This window comes from Theropithecus gelada, chromosome 14 (assembly GCF_003255815.1).
Source record: "Theropithecus gelada isolate Dixy chromosome 14, Tgel_1.0, whole genome shotgun sequence".
Classification (NCBI taxonomy): Eukaryota; Metazoa; Chordata; class Mammalia; order Primates; family Cercopithecidae; genus Theropithecus; species Theropithecus gelada.
The window spans coordinates 11771632-11792377 of NC_037682.1; the positions used below are offsets into that span (position 1 = coordinate 11771632).

Sequence of the window (20746 nt, forward strand, 5' to 3'; positions counted from 1 at the left end):
ACCCCCGGCCACAATGTCTTTTTTTCTTCTTTGGGCTGCAATTGTTGATGACCTCACATGAGATTTAGTTGTCTTGGTCTCTTTCTTTCTTTCTTTTTTTTTTTTTTGAGATGGAGTTTCACTCTTGTCGCCCAGGCTAGAGTGCAATGGTGCGATCCCAGCTCACTGCAACCTCCTCCTCCTGGGTTCAAGCGATTGTCCTGCCTCAGCCTCCTGAGTAGCTGGGATTACAGGCGACCGCCACCACGCCCAGCTAATTTTTTGTATTTTCAGTAGAGACAGGGTTCTATCATGTTGGCCAGGCTGGTCTCGAACTCCTGACCTCAAGTGATCCACCCGCCTTGGCCTCCCAAAGTGCTGGAATTACAGGTGTGAGCCACCGTGCCTGGCTTTTTATTTCTTTAATCTGGAATAGTTTCTCAGCTTTTTGTTGTCATGCATGGCATTGATATTTTTGAAGTGTGTGGGACCAGTTTTCTAGAAATGTCCCTCAATCTGGGTTTGTCTGATGATGTTTCCTCATAGTTGGGTTCAGGTTGTGAATTTTGGGGCAGGAATACCACACAAGTGATGCTGGGTCCTTTTTGGTGCCTTGTGTCAGGAGCCACATGATGGGTATGTTAATTTCAATTCTTTGGTTAAGTAGGAGATTGCCAAGTTTCTCCATAGTAATGTTTCCATGCCTCCTCGTTAGAATTAACAAGGAAACCCAAGTTTTCAAGAAAAAAGTCCAAGTTTGGGGAAGTTTATTTCACAAGCACACTTTCAGAGGTTGGTGGCACGCTTAGCCTTGGTGTGATCTTGGGCTGGGGGTTTTGAAAATGGAGTTCTGGCTTTGAGCTTTGCAGCACAGAGCAACTCTCTGTCCTTCCTCACGAGGACAAAGAATTCTGTGCATGAATGCCTGCCACGGGCCGGGAATGCCATGGGCTGTTTACCAGCCTCTGAATTGCCCCGTGGCGTCAGGCAGCCGCGCAAGTGCTTCCTAAGGCTGAAGGCGCCCAGCAGAGGCACTGCCATGGGCCACGGCAAATGTGTGGGGAACATTCTGCTGAGAAGGGCGGTTTCATTTCCCTTTAAATGCCTCTGTTATTTTCTACCACATGCTTGAGGCTTGGCCCTAACAGAAAAACTTCCCAGTAATGGGGCCAAGGATGAGAAAGGGTTACGAATGAAAAGACCTTCTCTTTGGACAGGGCGTTCTAGTCCACAGAGTGCTTTATCTCTTGAGATCTCACACTGGGTTCTCAGCTCCGCCCATGCAAGCAGGCAGCTCTGGCATTTGCTGACTCTATCTTACAAACCAGAAAGGTGAGGCTCAGAGAAGCGAAGCGATTGGGCTCAACTCACAGAGTTGGGAAGAGGTGACCTGGCCAAAGTCTATCCAAGCTTTCTGATTAAAAAAAAAATTTTTTTTTGTCTTCTCTGTGATGTCACTATTGTTTCCCTGAAGAAGCTGGGAATTTCTTCTCTGGGGGAATTTTAGGAAATAGAGGATGCCTCTTGAAATTTGCAGGGACTTGAACTTGGACTTTTTAACATTCTTGAAAGTAGTTATTAAAGTTATTATGGCCCAGCACAATGGCTTACTCCTGCAATCCCAATGCTTTGGGAGGCTGAGGCAGGAGGATCACTTGAGGCCAGGAATTCAAGGCTGCAGTGAGCTGTGATTGTGCTATTGCACTCCAGTCAGAGTGACAGAGCGAGACCCAGTCCCAAAAAACAAATTAAAAAACCCCAATTATTATGTGCAAAGCCCCTTGCTTCAATGAGCCTACCATCTAGTAGGGGAATAATAATAATAACAACTGTCAGTTCTGCTGTTTCCTAGCTATGTGACCTTGGGCAAGTTATCAAACCTCACTGTGCTGCAGTTTTGTTTTGTTTTGTTTTGTTTACTTGTTTGTTTTTTTTTTTTTTGAGACAGAGTCTCACTCTGTCACCTAGGCTGGAGTGCAGTGGCGCCATCACGGCAACCTCTGCCTCCCGCATTCTCCTGCCTCAGCTTCCTCAGTAGCTGGGACTACAGGCGTGCCCACCATGCCCAGCTAATTTTTGTATTTTTAGTAGAGATGGGGTTTTGCCATGTTGGTTAGGCTGGTCTCAAACTCCCGATCTCAAGTCATCTGCCTGCCTTGGCCTCCCAAAGTGCTGGGATTACAGGCGTGAGCCCGCATCCCCAACCCTGTTTGTTTAATCTATAAAATAGGGATGATATGGTACTTCTCTCGCAGTTTTGTGGGGAGGATGATTTAAGTTAATGTGGTCAGCATACAGTAAATACTGTGTTAGCTATTCCTATGTATTTTTAGTTTGTGTGAGGCCTTGTGTATGTATTTTACATGCTTTCTCTCTTTTCATTTCCACAACAACCGCATGAGGTGGGCATGATGGTTCTCATTTAATAGACAAAGAAACTGAGGCTCAGAGAGGTTAAGCATGATGTCCAAGGTCACACAGCTAGCAAATAGCAGGGGTCTGTGCTGACTGAAAAGCCCATGCTTTTAATAGCATTCTGCTTGCTCTGGTACCAGGAAGACTGTTAATAACAGTGTATAACTATTTCAAAGTTCGGAGAGGAGTGTGGGGAAGGCATTCCAGGCAGAAGGACGGGAATAAAAGTGTGGAAGTGGAGATGTGCGCGTGGGAGGTTTAGCAGGGTCAGGCCGGGGAGCAAGAGAAGGGGGACGGACTCAGAATGAAACCTGAGAGCCAGGCAGCTTGGCAGGTTTCAGGTCCAGCCCTGAAAGGAAAAGACTGGGACATACACCCATTTGCCCATTTTGGGGAGGAGGGGGTAGGGTTTAGGGTTCAGGCTCAGCCTCCTGGCTGCTGTCAGTCCCTCCCGAGGCTCTCCTGGGTCCTTCCTCTCCTGAGTCTTCACTCTTCCACTGTAATAATAAACAAGGGAGAAACTATGATTAAATCATTTGCATTGTAATGAGCCCCACCCACTGGCTCCAGACCACCCGGCCCACGCAGCCTGGAAGCCCCTCCAGCCCTGGCTAAGCCCATGGCCTCCTGCTGCCCTGCAGCTAGGAAAATACAGGCCAGGCCTGATGCACACCCCTCTGGCCAGCTGGGGCCCTGAGGGGCTGAGCCTCCTGCCTGGGGGAGAACCTGTAAATGCCAGGGGGCTGCAAGGAGGCATTTTGGGTGAAACAAAGTTGTTCCTGCCCCTGACAGTTTCCCCTGTATCTCTTCACCTGCCAGCCCTGCTTGGCTCCAGGGCGAGGCTGATTTTAGCCCGAAGTGAGAACTTGCCAACAATCCGTGGTGTGAGTAGAAGGATCTCAGTCTTCCTGACCTCCTGGGTTGGATGGAGCAGCTCCCCTGACCCCACAAACCCCAATACCCTCCCAAGGGGAAGGAACTCGGGCGTCCTCAAGCTCAGCTCAGACCACTTGCTCTTTTTTTAAAAAAAATGTTTATTTATTTACTTATTATTATTTATTTATTTTTAGACAAGATCTCGCTCTGTTGCCCAGGGTGGAGTGCTGTGGCGTGATCATGGCTCACAGCAGCCTGGACATCCTGGGCTCAAGCCATCCTCCCACCTCAGCCTACCCTGTAGCTGGGACTACCTGCGTGCGCTACCATGCCCAGCTCGGTGACCACCTCCCCACCTCCCGCCTTTTTTTTTTTTTTTTTTTTGTAGAGACGGGGGTCCTGCTGTGTTGCCCAGGCTGGTCTGGAATTCATGGGTTTAAGCGATCCTCCTGCCTCGGCCTGCGGAAGTGCTGGGATTACAGGCATGAGCCACTGCACTCGGCCTGGACCGCTTGCTCTTCGTTCCGGAGATTATGGGGAGCTGGAGAAGAAAGCAAGCAGAAAACTAAGGGGGAAAACATGAGAAACAATGGGCAGAGGCGGACAGTGTGGCCAGGGGTCTTGCTGGGGGGTGGATAGTGGGGCAAGGCGTGTCGGGGGAGGCAGCAGGGGAGGAGCAAAGCCCTAGGTCGAGGGGGAGGGAAGGGCGGCGGCTTGCAATGAGCAGCAGGGAGCGTTAAAGGGCGTGGAGAGGAAGGAAGAAAAAGAGGGAGAGGATTCACAGGGAGCAAGGACTGTGTCAAAGGTGACTTCGAGGGGACTTTAGCCCCGCTCCCTGTCTCCATAAATCCCTTCTAGCACTCCAAACAAACCTACAATCGAAGTAAAGCAGCGCGCTTTCAATATAGAGGCAAGTCCCTTGCTTCAACCAGAAACGGGATGATACCCGGTGAGCCCCCATCCAGCAAGCCCGGGGCACTCAGAATCAAGGGCATGAGACCCTGGTCTATAGCGAGCATCTGCGGCCACACCCCGCTGGCCGAATTGTCGATCGCCAGGCCATATTTGGGCCCCATGACCCATTGCTAGGCGGATTTTTGTCCCCTGGGGTTGCTGTGAGCCACGTGCCCGCAGACTGGGTTGGAGGCTTGGGACACAGAGGGGAGCAAAGAGGGGCCGAGCAGGGGGGAAAGAAGACCCTGGGGGAATGTCGGGAAGCTGCTGAGGCCAGGTTTACACTTCCCAAGGGGTGGCCACCGGACCTCACTCCTTACCCTACTGGGTCCCCAATCCCCAAACAGTGCGCCTTTCGTTGCGCGCTTTCCCCTTTATCCAGACTTCCTTCAAATAGCAGCTTTGTACCCTGAGAAACTAAGGTCCTGGAGAGTGTCAGTGTCATATATGTTATTGTTTTCAACGTTTACATTTAAAAAGAGAGTTTTTAGACCCTGAGGGATGGGTTTCTCACGTGGTTACTTCAGGCGCATCAGCAGGCCAGCTTAGGGCATTTTGGAACGGCAGAGCCTTTTAGCACATTCTCACAAACAGCGTCGTACCCGCCTTGCTTTCTCCTCTAGGAGCTCCTGACATCCTCTGGATGCTGGGCTGCAGGGGGCAGGGTAGGGGGTGGGGCAGGGGCGCTTGACCCTTATGTGGAGGAGTTTTGGCCTTAAGGTTCCCCAACCCCAGCCAGGTGAAAGGGGAGGCTTTGGACAACCTTGGGCCTTTCCAGCCAGTGTTTACCTAGGTGTGTGGTCTCCTCAAGGGCGCGTGGCTGCCAACCACGCCTCTGTCCTCTGTCTCCGGTGGCCAGGCGGTGGGGAGGGCTGGAATGTGAGCAGGCAGGCAAGAATAATGCCAGGGCATTTTCTATTTGTAAGATTGCAAGTTCGGCTCACAACTTGAATTTCAAGTGGGCCCTTCAGGCAGATAGGGAAGTCAGATGAGAGAGTGGAGGCAGCCAGTGCGGATTGTCTAAATTCCTGGAAAATAAATTCTAGGAATTTAGCTGCAGGAGGGAGGAGCCCCAGGTAGGATAAGTTCTGGGTAAATTTGCTGGGGGGCCCGGCAGGGAGGGGTGGCTTTTTGTCCTTCACTCTATTTGAACACCATGTTTTTCCAAAAACTGCTTGTCTCTTGAATCATGTCTAAGACACTACTCTCCTTCCTCCCACCCACCCTCCCTCCCTCCCTCCCTCCCTCCCTCCCTCCCTCCCTCCCTTCCTTCCTTCCTTCCTTCCTTCCTTCCTTCCTTCCTTCCTTCCTTCCTTCCTTCCTTCCTCTCTCTCTCTTTCCCTCTCTTTCTTTCTGTCTGTCTGTCTTTCTTTTTTTTGAGATGGAGCCTTGTTCTGTTGCCTAGGTTGGAGTGCAGTGGCAGGGTCTTGGCTCACTGAAACCTCCGCCTCCTGGGTTCAAGCAGTTCTCCTGCCTCAAACTCCCTAGTAGCTGGGATTACAGGTGTGTGCCACCGCGCCTGACTGATTTTTGTATTTTTAGTAGAGACGGGGTTTCACCATGTTGGCCAGGTGTGAGCCACCACACCCGGCCTCGAGGCAGGGACTTTTAGAAAAAATTATTTTTTAAACTGAGCCGCCGTCCTCTTATGAAGGAAAACCACTCCCTCTAAGTACTGATTTTGGTGACTGCTCTTAAAGTAATTATTGTGTCTAAAAATGGAAAATTACATGTTACTGTTTATCAAAAGGAAATAAACACCTTGGATTAATCAGGTTCTTGCCACTGGATGGTGAGTCCAGACCTTGCCGGCAACCCAGGTAAAAAGGCCACTCTGCATGTTCTGCAAACACTCACTTTTTTTTTTTCTTTTTCTTTTTCTTTTTTTTTTTTTTGAGATGGAGTCTCACTTTGTTGTCCAGGCTGGAGTGCAATGGCACGGTCAGGGCTCACTGCAACCTCTGCCTGTTAGAGTAGCTGAGATTACAGGTGCCCGCCCCCACGCCCGGCTAATTTTTGTATTTTTAGTAGAGACAGGGTTTCACCATGTTGGCCAGGCTGGTCTCGAGCTCCTGACCTTGTGAGCCTCCCGCCTTGGCCTCCCAAAGCGCTGGGATTACAGGCGTGAGCCACCGTGCCCAGCCCACTTTCGTTGTTTTACAGTTTCCGAAGGGGAAGTGGTCAGATCCTGTGTGTCTGCTGAGGCTTACTTGCCATGTCTGGTTATGTAATCGTGGAGAACCTTTGATTGGGCTTTGCTGGTGGCAGAAATAAGGACAGGAAAAAACATGGGAGTCAGGGCGTGTCCCCCACTCACTCCTACTTGAGATGGGTTGGACTGTTGATTGTTTTGTATTTATGAGCATTTGCGGAACTCTCACGGAATATGGAGATTTAAAAGTTGGACAGAAATGCTTCAGTAAGTCAGCCTGAACTGTACATAGGTTCACACAGGGAAAAAAAGATCTTGGAGGTGGCTCCAAACACTACATGTCTCAGCCTCTTCATACTCCAGCCAAGACCCACGGAGCACTCGGTGGTTTGCCTGCTTTTGACTTAGCCACTGTCAGCCTCTGCAGTCTCAAACTGGCCTCTCCAGCCACACTCAGCTCTTTCCAGTACCCTTAATGTACTCTTCTCTCTCCAGCACCCTGACTTTCATGCAGGCTTCTCTTCTTCATCCTTTGGGTTTCAGTTCAGAGGTCATTTCCTCCTGGAAGCCTTCCTGGATATTCCCCAGCCATCTCATGCATTTGTGTTGCTCTGTACTTTTTTGCTCTTAGCACTATTCATATTAAAATATCAGTGGCCAATGGCTTGTCTGTCTGCCTCTCGCTCCAGACCGTCAGCTCTGTGAGTGAGATGTAGTGTGCTTGTCCATCATGATGTCTCCAGCGCACTGCCAGGCACATGGCACGTGGCAGAAACTCGATAAGCCATCTTATCACTATCCAATCACTTCATACACTTCCCTTCAGCCACTGCTGCTCCAGTTTTCCTTCTGTCAATTACTGTTTAGTTTCTTGATCTCCCAGGTTTTAGCCTATACTTAGGGTAAAAACAAACAAAAGTTAAAGAACAAAACAAAATAAACTCTCTCTAATAAACTTGCTGAAGTTTTGCACTTCGCTTGCTTTCCTTGAGCTGTGGAAGAGTGTGAATTCAGCTAAATTCTGTGCCCTGTCAGCTGGCAAACTCCTCAAATCCACACCATTCCAGCCCCCAGGACTGCCCTGCTGGGGTGGGAAAGGAGGCAGAGGAAAAGCTCGGAGACTCTGAAGTCGAAGACCTGAAGCCCGAGAAAGGTGGGGTGGCAAGAGCGGCCGAAAGGGTGCTGCTTGGGGCAGGAAGTTGAGAAGAGGGAGTGGAGGAGTGCTCAGGTGTGGAAGAGGACGAGACACCCCAAATCTGCCCAGTTTGGTCCGAAATGGGTGGCTGGCATCTTTCACTGCTTAAGTCTAGGCAGTGTGGCTTTTGATTATTCTTCTGTTCTCCTTTCCTTCCTTCCTAGAGAATTTTTTGACCCGCAAAGCCTGGCTGGGATGTGGAGAGCTGTGTTTCCCACCTGCAGCAAGGCGGGGCTGGCTTTGTCTTTGCAGCTCACTGCCCCATGCCCCCTGCCTGCCCCACCGCTCTCTTTGTGCCTGACAGACACAGCAACAGTGGCTCCGTGGCCAGCGTCCAGCGCTGCAGAATGAGACAAAGCCCTGTGTATTTGCTGGGCAGCACTTGGCTGTGATATATTGACATGTGAGCGCAGGAGAGTATTTGTGGCATCTGGAGAGCAAAGCGCTCACATCATGCTGGGGTTTGGCAAATGCATTTATTTCTCTCAGGTTTTGGCAAAGTTCTTTTTTTCTTTTTCTTTTTCTTTTTGAGATGGAGTCTTGCTTTGCTTTGTCGCCAGGCTGAAGTACAGTGGCACAATCTTGGCTCACTGCAACCTTCACCTCCTGGGTTCAAGAAATTCCCCTGCCGGCCGGGCGCGGTGGCTCAAGCCTGTAATCCCAGCACTTTGGGAGGCCGAGACGGGTGGATCACGAGGTCAGGAGATCGAGACCATCCTGGCTAACACGGTGAAACCCCGTCTCTACTAAAAATACAAAAAAAAAAAACTAGCCGGGCGAGGTGGCGGGCGCCTGTAGTCCCAGCTACTCCGGAGGCTGAGGCAGGAGAATGGCGGGAACCCGGGAGGCGGAGCTTGCAGTGAGCTGAGATCCGGCCACTGCACTCCAGCCCGGGCTACAGAGCAAAACTCCGTCTCAAAAAAAAAAAAAAAAAAAAAAAAAGAAATTCCCCTGCCTCAGCCTCCTGAGTAGCTGGGACTACAGGTGTGCACCACCCCGTCTGGCTAATTTTTTGTATTTTGGTAGAGACGGGGTTTCACCACGTTGGTCAGGATGGTCTCAATCTCCTGACCTCGTGATCCACCCACTTTGGCCTCCCCAAGTGCTGGGATTACAGATGTGAGCCACTGCGCCCGGCAGGCAAAGTTCTTCTAGAATGTAGAATTTGAGGCATTGACACCGGAAATCTCTTTGGAAGATAGGGATAAAATTGTTTTGTTGTTGTTGTTGTTGTTGTTTTTGGATGGGGTCTCACTCTGACCCCCAGGCTGGAAAGCAGTGGTGCCATCTGCCACTCCACCTTCCGGGGTCAAGCAATCCTCCCACCTCAACTTTCCAAGTGCCACCATGCCTGGCTAATTTGTTTTGTGTTTTTGATTTTTTTTTTTTTTTGTAGAGATGGTGTTTCACTATGTTACCCAGGCTGGTGTCGAACTCCTGGGTTGAAGCGATTCTCCTCCCTCAGCCTCCCAAAGTGTTAAGATTACAGGTGTGAGCCACCACGCCCGGCCAGAACTATATGTTTTAATGTGATATGATATGTCTGAGCAAAGTCCACATCCAGTTTTCAAGGGGGAAAAAACTTGACAGTGAGTATTCCCAGCTCGACGCTGCCTTGTTCAAACCTCAGCTGACATAGAGGCTTCTGCCGGTTCCTTGTCCACAGAGAGTAAGCTCTTCCCAGCCAAAGGGGAGATGAAAGGATTATTTACTACGTAAAGTGGTGAGGCAGCAATCTCCCAGTTTGTTCGCTTAGCTGAAAGTGGAAAAAAAATGATGTTGAGGTGGTTCTTTAGCTCGATTTCTGGTATGATCAACTGGGTTCAGCAATCTAAAACTCATTTGGATTTTTTAAGTCATTGGGGAGGTTTGGAGCCGCATACCACACCCTGTGAGTGTCACCATTGGGCTTTCTGAGGGACAGCACGTAGGTATGGGAGGAACAGGTTCAAACCTGACTCTGATCGTTAACAAAGCTAGTGTTCTCTAGCACACGTGACTCTCTGGGCCAATCAGATTACCCCAGCCTTCTAGCACCCGTGTGAACCGGCATAGCTGGGAAGCTGGCTAGGCTGGGCTCAGGTGGGGCAGCCAGGTACCTTTATAGTATGATTTGAAGGTCTCAGGTAAGGCTGCCCTAGCCTGAAATATCTCCCCTACTGGCTTGTCAAGGATGTCTGAGTTTCGCCGCTCTTGAGTCATTCCTTTGCGTTTACTATGGCCCTTGTCTTGTGAATGCAGATTGGTTTGGAATACAGGATCCTTCACCTTCCCACCTTAAATTGCATGGATACAACTAGACTATGTTTAATCTCTTGGGTAAGCCACAAACTCAGTTCCACTTTTTTATGCCAGGCCTGTCTTGAGGCATTTCACCTGCCCCTCTTCCCTACTCTGTTCAGCTTAGACCCGAAGCAAGCTGGAGCCAGGTAGTCTGGTGCGGGGGACAGAGGAGCAGAGGACCGGAAAGTGAGGGCACCGAGGACCAGCAGGCTCTCCCAGCTGGCTTCTGGCTCTCCAGCACAGAAAAGCTTGGCTGAGCCTTGGTCTGGTGTCAGATGACGCCTGAAGGGAGATGTGGTCTCCCCATTTTGGCCCAGATGGAGTACAGTTAGCTCTTACCTGGACTTCCTTCCACTTGCTCACTTTCCCCTTACCAGCGATCCTCTGTCCTCCTACTGTTGCACTCTCAGCCACCATCATTCTACGTGGCCTCATGCCAGAAGGGAAGTCTCATTGGCATCCTGGAGGAGCCAGGAGCTCCTAAGCCCAACCAGCACTCGGCCACACCCCTTCCCCCTTTGTGGCTTGGTTCACAGTCTCCAGGAGGTGGAGGAGTGGCTAGGAGCTGCACAGCTGCTGACTGCTCAACTTGTACGGCTGGTTTTTTTGTTTTTTTTTTGAGACAGAGTCTTGCTCTGTTGCCCAGGCTGGAGTGCTGTGGCACAATCTTGGCTCACTACAACCTCCGCCTCCCAGGTTCAAGTGATTCTCTTGCCTCAGTCTCCCAAGTAGCTGAGATGACAGGCACACACCACCATGTGCAGCTAAATTTTTTTGTATTTTTAGTAGAGATGGGGTTTCACCATGTTGGTCAGGCTGGTCTCGAACTCCTGACCTCAGGTGATCCGCCCGCCTCGGCCTCCCAAAGTGCTGGGATTACAGGCATAAGCCACGGTGCCTGGCAGGTTTGAATAGATACAGAGGATGTTTACTGAGGGGCCAGTCAGATGCTATGGGTCTGCACTAAAGCCTTAAACCCTATCCATCTTCTCCTCTTTCCCAGGCCTAGAAGACATGGTCAGAGCTCATCTATGTCATGCCCCTGCCTTTGGGCATACTTTATCTCCTCATGCCCATGCCTCTCTTCCAGAGACCACTCCCACCAAAGGAAGTGGGAGAAGATAGGTGGAAGAGAGACCATAAAGTCCACTGGAATATAGGCTTCATGAGGGCGGGGATTTTTAATATATCCCCAGAGTCTAGAACAGTGCCTGGCCCAGAGTAGATGCTCCATAAATGCTTGTTGAATAATGAACCTCCCCTTGTTGAAGTAATCACAACTGGTAAAGTACTTTCAATCCTAATGAATATTCTGTTGGGCAGGTGGGAATTTTTAGAACCAACATTTCCAAAGATTTATTTATTTATTTATTTTTATTTATTTATTTATTTATTTATTTTAGCGAAGGGCCTTGCTCTGTCACTCAGGCTGGAGTGTACTGGCATGATCACAGCTCACTGCAACCTTGAACTCCTGGACTCAAGAGATCCTCCCACCTCAGCTTTCCGAGTAGTTCTTACTGACAGGCACAGCTTCCACACCTAGATAATAAATTTTTTTTTTTTTTTTTTAAGTCTGAGTTTACTATGTTGCCCAGGTGCTGCTCTCAAACTTCTGGCCTCAAGCCATCCTCCCACCTTGGCCTTCTAAAGCACTGGGATTATAGGCACAAGCCACTATGCCTGGCCCCAAAGATTCAATTTTTAATTACACCATATAGTGTAATTATCATTACATTTAGTGTAATCTTAGTATGCCATTGATTTTTGTAAAAAATTAAAACAATACAAGAGAAATTCTGCTTGTTCCGAACACCCCTGCATGCTCCTCCTTTAGTGATAACCATCGGCTTCATCTTGGCATGTGCCCTGTAGATTTTGCTCAATGCATTTGGACGTGTCCAAACATAGAAGCCTAGAATTTTGTGGGTTAACAACAACAAAACCCACAAAACCATAAATAAGATCGGACTGTGTTGTTTTGCAATTTCCTTTTTCCCCTCTTAACGTTTTGGAGACGTTCCATGTAGGTGAAAACAGACCTACCTCATTCTTTTCATTGTGAAATATTGTGCAGCATAGATATATTGTATATTTAACATTTCCTGTATTGATGGACTTTTAAGTCATTTCCAGTGTTTACTTTTTTTTTTTTGAGATGAAGTCTCCGCTCTGTCACCCAGGCTGGAGTGCAATGGCTCAATCTTGGCTCACTGCAACCTCTGCTTCCCAGGTTCAAGCGATTCTCCTGCCTCAGCCTCCTGAGTAGCTGGGATTACAGGGGCACGCCACCACGCCTGGCAAAATTTTTACTAGAGATGGAGTTTCGTCATTTTGGCCCAGCTGGTTTTGAACTCCTGATCTTAGGTTATCTGCCTGCCTTGGCCTCCCAAAGTGCTGGGATTACAGGCATGAGCTACTAAGCCTGGTCCCAGTGTTTACATTCTTGTACGTACAAACATTCTTGCACATTTCACTTTTTTTTTGATATGGAGTCTTGCTTTGTCACCCGGGCTGAAGTGCAGTGGCGTGATCTTGGCTCACTGCAGCCTTCGCCTCCTGGGTTCAAGTGATGCTCCTGCCTCAGCCTCCTGAGTAGCTGGGATTACAGGTGCCCGCCACCATGCCTGGCTAATTTTTGTGTTTTTAATAGCGGTGGGTTTTTGCTATGTTGGCCAGGCTGGTCTCAAACTCCTGACCTCAGGTGATCCGCCCACCTCAGCCTCCCAAAGTGCTGGCATTAGAGGTATGAGCCACTGTGCCCGGCTGCACATGCCACTTTGAACACACATATGAGTATTTCATTTGGATACCTAGAAAGCCCCTATTTTCTGCACACTTATATTGGATTATACTTATTTATTACCAGTTTCTTTTTTTTTTTTTGAGACGGAGTCTCGTTCTGTCACCCAGGCTGGAGTGCAGTGGCTTGATCTTGGCTCATTGCAGCCTCCGCCTCCTGATTTCAAGCAATTCTTCTGCCTCAGCCTCCTGAGAAACTGGGATTACAGGCATGCGCCACCACACCCGGCTAATTTTTGTATTTTTAGTAGAGACGGGGCTACACCGTGTTGGTCAGGCTGGTCTTGAACACCTGACCTCATGATCCACCCGCCTCGGCCTCCCAAAGTGCTGGGATTACAGGTGTGAACCACCGCGCCTGGCCTATTACCAGTTTCTATGATCTTGTTAGAATAAAAATTTCAGCTCTTTTGGACAGGAAATCGTGAATGAGTCACATTAGTAACATAATCAGATATGTTGCAATGATGCTATTTAATGCTGTGTCTTCTGTTACTTAGTAACCGTTTTACACCGAGTGAGTAATCATGTCTCTACCTTTTTTGATAGGAATGGTTATGTATCACTTTTCTCCACCCATTTCACCTTGACCTTTAGATATGAAACAGGAGAGTCTGGGGCCTTGGAGGGCCTCAGGGGAGTGACCTCCCCATTCCCTTCCTTATCCTCTGTTTTCTTGAGTGACTTCAAGGAGTTCTTTGGTGCCGTAGCCTGCCCTTCTGCCACATCCTTTCCTGCCACATAGTGGTCATGTCCTGGAATGACGAGATGACAATGCCAATCATTCAGTCCCAAGCTGTACGGTACACTGGCCTTTGGATTCCTCCTTTGATCAGCTCAGAACACTTTAGCAGTTGTCGGTTTTAGGTTTTTTTTTTTTTTGAGACGGAGTCTTATTCTGTCGCTCAGGCTGGAGTGCAGTGGCGAGATCTCGGCTCACTGCAAACTCTGCCTCCCGGATTCACGCCATTCTCCTGCCTCAGCCTCCCAAGTAGTTGGGACTACAGGCGCCCGCCACCATGCCCGGCTAATTTTTTGTATTTTTGGTAGAGATGGGGTTTCACCATGTTAGCCAGGATGGTCTCGATCTCCTGACCTCATGATCCACCCGCCTCTGCCTCCCAAAGTGCTGGGATTACAGGCGTGAGTCACTGTACCCGGCCTATTACTGTTATTTCTTTTTTTTTTTTTTTTTTGAGACGGAGTCTCGCTCTGTCGCCCAGGCTGGAGTGCAGTGGCGGGATCTCAGCTCACTGCAAGCTCCGCCTCCCGGGTTCACGCCATTCTCCTGCCTCAGCCTCCAGAGTAGCTGGGACTACAGGCGCCTGCCACCTCGCCCGGCTAGTTTTTTGTATTTTTTTTAGTAGAGACGGGGTTTCACCGGGTTAGCCAGGATGGTCTCGATCTCCTGACCTTGTGATCCGCCTGTCTCGGCCTCCCAAAGTGCTGGGATTACAGGCTTGAGCCACCGCGCCCGGCCCTATTACTGTTATTTCTAAAGCACTCTAGTTTTGGCAATGAATTACAACAGGACACTGTGAGGTAATCTACATATTTAACTGAAAGCCATGCTTTCTATAGGATAACTTCTTACCTTGAATATACTGGCAACTTTGGCTTGGATTTTTTTCCTTCTTTCATATTTCCTAATATATGCTATGAAACATGAATGGATGGTTTAGCATTTAGAGTGTGGGTTTATGAACCAGGTGGTCTGAGTTCAAATCTCAGCTCTGCCACTTGCTTTTTTTTGCTGGGAGTGGGTCTCACTCTGTCACCCACGCTAAAGTGCAGTGGTGTGATCACAGCTCACTGTAGCCTCGACTTCCTTGAGATCAGGTGATTATCCCACCTCAGCCTCCTGAGTAACTGGGACCACAGGCATGTACCACCATGCCTGGCTACTTTTTTTTTTGTTTGTTTGAGACAGAGTTTTATTCTTGTTGCCCAGGCTGGAGTACAATGGCTCGATCTTGGCTCACTGTAACCTCTGCCTTCCAGGTTCAAGTGATTCTCCTGCCTCAGTCTCCTGAGTAGCTGAGATTACAGGTGCCCGCCACCACGCCCTGCTAATTTTTGTATTTTAGTAGAAATGGGGTTTCACCATGTTGGTCAGGCTGGTCTTGAACTCCTGACTTCAGGTGATCCACCCACCTCGGCCTCCTAAAGTTCTGGGATTATAGGCGTGAACCACCACGCCTGGTGGTCCTAGCTAATTTTTGAATTCTTTGTAGAGACAAGGTTTCACCATGTTGCCCAGGCTGATTTTGAACTCCTGGGCTCAAGCCATTTGCCTACCTTGGCCTCTCAAAGTGCTGGAATTACAGGTGTGAGCCACTGTGCCCGGCCAGCTCTGGCTCTTTCTAGCTGTACCATCTAGGGCCAAGTTATTTAAGCTCTCTGTACTTCAGTTTCTTCTTGTGTAAAACGGGGTAGTAGTAGCACTTGTCTCCGGAGTTGATGTAAGGAGTTGACATGAGGGTAGAAATCATTTGGCATGTGGTAAGCGCTGATGTGTTTGCCATTATTATTTAATCTTTGTTTCTAAATTTAAAAAAAAAATTCCTTCCTTCTGTAGTTATTTGGACTTATTCTGAGTTTCATTTTATAACTAGAAACTGAACAATTGAAATAAAAAGAAGAGTCATCACGTGCTGAATTTCTCAACCAAACTTTTCTGGGAAAGACAGGGTTGTTTTTGTAAAATAATTTATATCTGATTATTATTAGAATTTAAAAAATTTGTGGAGAAAGACGAATCAGTGGGATGGGATTAATCTATGTGTAGTTTTTAAGAACCTTGGAAATTTTCATGCCATCGATTGTTAGAGAAATGCAAATATCATTCGGTTGAAAGACTATTGCACCATTCATTTATTCACCACTCATTTATTCATTCACCACTCATTCATTTATTCACTGCTCATTCATTCATTTATTCACTACCCATTCATTCATGTAGTCACCACTCATTCATTCATTTATTCACCACTCATTCAGTCTTTCATCACTCATCATTCATCTCTCCAAGCCACAAACATTTCCAGAATGCCTGGGACTGCTAGGCTTTCAGAGAAAAAGACAAATAATTTATTGTCTCAGAGTCTAGAAAACTCTAATGAAGAATTTGCTTATTACTTATGAGGAGGAAAAATTTAAGTGGCCCCAACAGTCCTCCTGAAAGCTTGGAACAGGGAAGATAGTTCACCTGTAAGAAGGAAGGATGAACAAGAAATTTCGCCAATTTGGCCCGGCAACGTGGGTCACACCTGTAATCCTACCACTGTGGGAGGCTAAGACGGGAGGATCGCTTGGACCCAGGAGTTCAAGACCAGCCTGGTCAACATAGTGGGACCTCCATCTTTAAAAAAAAAAAAAGAGGCCAGGCGCGGTGGCTCATGCCTGTAATGCTAGCACTTTGGGAGGCCAATGTGGGTGGATAACCTGAGGTCAGGAGTTTGAGACCAGACTGGCCAAGATAGTGAAACCTCATCTCTACTAAAAATAAACTTAGCCACACACTTAGCCGATGTGGTGGCACATGCCTGTAATCCCAGGTACTCGGGAGGCTGAGGCAGGAGAACTGCTTGAATCTGGGAGGCCAGGTTGCAGTGAGCCGAGATTGTGCCACTGCGCTCCAGCCTAGGCGACAGAGTGAGACTCTGTCAAAAACAACAACAAAAAAGAAAAGACAAGAAAGAAAGAAAACAGGCCAAGCAAGCATGGTGGCTCACATCTGTAATCCCACTTTGCAAGGCTGAGGTGGCTGAATCACCTGAGGTCAGGAGTTTGAGACCAGCCTGGCCAACGTGTTTGAGACCAGCCTGGCCAACGTGGTGAAACCCTGTCTCTACTAAAAATACAAAAAATTAGCTGGGTGTGGTGGCACGCACCTGTAATCCCAGCTACTTGGGAGTCTGAGGCAGGAGAATCGCTTGAACCTGGGAGGTTGGAGGTTGCGGTGAGCTGAAATCTGGCCACTGCACTCCAGCCTAGGCTGCAGAGTGAGACTCTGTCTCAAAAGAAAAAAAAAAAAAAGAAAAAAAAAGAAAGGCCAGGCGCGGTGGCTCATGCCTGTAATCCCAGCACTTTGGGAGACCAAGGTGGGCGGATCACCTGAGGTCGAGAGTTCGAGACCAACATGGAGAAACTCCATCTCTACTAAAAATACAAAATAAACCAGGTGTGATAGTGCATGTCTATAATCCCAGCTACTCGGGAGGCTGAGGCAGGAGAATCGCTTGAACCCAGGAGGCGGAGGTAGGGGTGAGCTGAGATCGCGCCATTGCACGCCAGCCTGGACAAGAGCGAGACTCTGTCTCAAAAAAAAAAAGAAAAGAAAAGAAAAAGAAAAAAGAAAAAAAGAAAGAAGAAAAGAAAACAATAGAAAAAAAATAAAAAAAGAAATTTAATCGGTTTGAAATTGAAGGTCCTGACTCAATCCTTTCATGTAACCTTTGGGTTACTATCCCCTGGGAAAGAGTAATTTCCTTTTTCTTTTCTTTTATTTTGGGGGCGGAATGGAGTCTTGCTCTGTCACCCAGGCTGGAGTGCAGTGGTGCCATCTTGGCTCACTGCAACCTCCACCTCCCGAGTTCAAGCGATTCTCCTGCCTCAACCTCCTGAGTAGCTGGGATTACAGGCACCCAGCACCATGCCCAGCTAATTTTTGTATTTTTAGTAGAGATGGGTTTCACCATATTGGCCAGGCTGGTCTTGAACTCCTTATCTTGTGATCTGTCCACCTCGGCCTCCCATAGTGCTGGGTTTACAGGCGTGAGCCACTGCATCTGGCCTCCTTTTTCTTTCTTTTCTTTTCTTTTTTTTTTTTTTTTTTTGAGACGGAGTCTTGCTCTGTCGCCCGGGCTGGAGTGCAGTGGCCGGATCTCAGCTTACTGCAAGCTCCGCCTCCCGGGTTTATGCCATTCTCCTGCCTCAGCCTCCCGAGTAGCTGGGACTACAGGCACCCGCCACCTCGCCCGGCTAGTTTTTTTGTATTTTTTAGTAGAGACGGGGTTTCACTGTGTTCGCCAGGATGGTCTCGATCTCCTGACCTCGTGATCTGCCCGTCTCGGCCTCCCAAAGTGCTGGGATTATAGGCTTGAGCAACCACGCCCGGCCAGCCACTGCGCCCGGCCTCTTTCTTTTCTTTTCTTTTCTTTTTTCTTTTTTCTGAGACAGGGTCCCATTCTGTTGCCCTGGCTGGAGTGTAGTGGTGCGATCATGGCTCATTGTAGCCTAGACCTCCTGGGCTCAGGCAATCCTCCTGCCTCAGCCTCCTGAATAGCTGGGACTACAGTCGTGTGCCACCGCACCTGGCTAATTTTTGTTTATTTTTGATTTTTTGTAGAGCTGGGGGTCTCACTATATTGCCCAGGCAGGTGTGGAACTTCCGGGCTCAGGTGATTCTCTCACCTCAGCCTCTCAAAGTGCTGGGATTACAGGTATGAGCCACCGTGTTCTGCTGGGAAGAGTAATTTCTTGGGATGGTGTTAGACTTGGGCACACATGAAAAGAATAACCTGTTGAAACCACTGATGGCAACCACAGTTCTCCACGAACTGGTTTCCGTGTTGCTACCAGACGGAATCCTGCCATTGGTCAGGGAATCCCATGGCCAGGTGGGCTCTCCTTCTTGATGGGAACACTCTCCTTCCCCACAGATGGTAGCGACCTCGGATTGGAGATCTACCCTGTAAGGCGGTCAGGAACTCTGAGTGGAGCTGAGTCTAGTGATTGGAACCCCTGCCCCGCAGTATCCAGCTTAATGCTGACCGAGAAAAGATACCCAGGGGGCGGTAACCGTGCGTGCTCTGGTCCCACCACAAAACCCTCCTTTCTTATACATTGTTCCTCGGTGTTCAGTTGTACCTTATTTCTCTCCTTCTGTCCTCGCAAAGCCCTTGAGGAGAATGACTGGGTCTGGTGGGTGGATGAACCCAAGATAGCATTGTCCCCTTTGTGTGAGATTCCCGGCGCTTTCACAAAGGGCTGTCCCTCAGCTTAGGCCAGTTGTCTTCTGAAGATTCTCTGTTATCATCTCTACAGCTAGAAATTCCAGGCAAGGCTGGGGCTTGGGCTGGGCTAGGATGTGTTGGGGGTGGGTGGTGGTAAACATGGGGTCTCTGGTATTTTATACACCCATAGTAGGCATTTGAAAAGTGCTCATTGATTGGATGATTCGATGAGTGACCTGGTGATAATCTTTATCCTTGTTAGAACACACCACAGCCATCAGCACTGGAATGCAAAGACCAGAACAAACAGAAGGAAGCCAGCAGCCAAGCCGGGGCAGTTTCAATCTCCACCCCAAATGCAGGTGAGAGAAGTGATGGGGACTGAAAGACAGATGACCTTAATTATGATAATGCTACCCTTTATCACAGATGGGCATGCCTGCCTGGGCTGTGGAAGCCACACCTGGAAGGATATGGCTCAGGACCCCAGGAGCCCAGCCCCTCTTTCTCCTGGGCCTGGAAATTCAAATCCTAGTCTTCTTTCAGCTTTGTGAGAAGCCCATAGGAAATGCACTTACTGCGGAAGGATTACGTACTCCTTCAGAAGGAATCTCAAGGGTTTCTTCATAGGGAGGGCTACTGTGGAATATCCACATGCTTTTAAGACAGTACCTATTAAACCCAGAAGCCAGGGTGGGGCAGAAACCAAAGACTTAGAATTAAAGGGTTGGAATATACTTCTAGTGGAAGATCTACCAGAGTTTAGAAAAAGTCTTTTTGATCCTCTAAAGGAAATGCTTTTTCAGGCCTCCTAGGAGGGAGATGCCCACATGGAGAGTGAGCCGGAGGGGAAGAAGTGAGCGACTATGGGGTATGGAAATCCTGGGTCATAGGGAGTTACGTAGGGGGGTCATTGGCTCAATTTGGGCCATAGCCATGTTTCTGGCCTGCACAAAAACTAAACTGTTTTTTGGAGGTAATTGCAAACATTTAAGAATCAGGAGACTGGCCGGGCATGGTGGCACATACCCGTAATCCAGCTCTTTGGGAGGCCGAGGCAGGCAGATCACTTGAGGTCAGGAGTTCGAGACCAGCCTAGCCAATGTAGTGAAACCCTGTCTCTACTAGAAATACAAAAATTAGCTGGGCATGGTGGCGGGCACCTGTAATCCCAGCTACTCGGGAGGCTGAGGCAGGATAATCGCTTGAACCTGGGAGACGGAGGTTGCCGTCAGTCGAGATTGCGCCACTGCACTCCAGCCTGGGCGAAAGAGTGAGATACCGTCTCAGAAAAACAAAACAAAACAATAAATGAAAATATGGAATGTGTGGCCTCTCAACATTTTGTCATGTTCACTGAGCCCGCATTCCCACATGGCAATGTCAGCTGGAGAGGACTGACTGCCCTGTCACTGGGCAAAGGGAGCTCCGCTTCCTTCCATCCACTCCTGTGGACCCTCCTTCCACCATCTGAGCCCCATTTTCTCTTCTCACCTCTTCCCTGCCCAGTATTCCACCCATAGCCTGGGGTGAATGTCCCTTCAGCAAATAAACAGGCACATACTCCACTTCCTTTACGGAAAGCCTCCCAGCCTGGTACGGTGGCTCACGCCTGTAATCTCAGCACTTTGGGAGGCTGAGGTGGGCAGATCACAAGGTCAGGAGTTCGAGACCAGCCTGGCCAATATGGTGAAACCCTGTCTGTACTAAAAATACAAAATTAGCCAGGCGTGGTGGCGCACGCCTCTAATCCTAGCTACTCGGGAGGCTGAGGCAGAAGAATCGCTTAAACCTGGGAGGAAGAGGTTGCAGTGAGCTGAGATCCGGCCACTGCACTCCAGCCTGGGTGACAGAGCGAGACTCCGTCTCAAAAAAAGAAGGTAAACCTCCCTCAAGTCCGATCCCCTCTTGCTGTGGTGCTATTCTTTGAGAGCCAACTGGAAAGTGTTGCGTGTTCCATTCCTGTCACCTCTTCCTCATCTTCCCTTCACCCCAGTCCCCCTGTTCCCTGTCCCCAGGCTTCCACCCTGCCACTCAATACTGCTCTTGCTGACGCCACTTCATTGATAGGAGTGCCCAGGGAACTCTCTGGACACTCAGTGCTGTGCCCTCTCCTTCCTTGAAACACCCTGC

At 48.9% G+C, this 20746-nt stretch overlaps 1 protein-coding gene across 2 annotated transcripts in view; it reads left to right on the plus strand.

The window, feature by feature from the left end:
• AHNAK (AHNAK nucleoprotein) overlaps positions 1 to 20746 on the plus strand; it is a 114435-nt gene that overhangs the window by 34791 nt on the left and 58898 nt on the right. For both annotated transcript variants that reach the window (XM_025355426.1, XM_025355427.1), the window contains one exon: positions 18876 to 18975. In XM_025355426.1, the coding sequence (XP_025211211.1) occupies positions 18876 to 18975 (100 nt within the window). The remainder of the gene's footprint in view (positions 1 to 18875; positions 18976 to 20746) is intronic.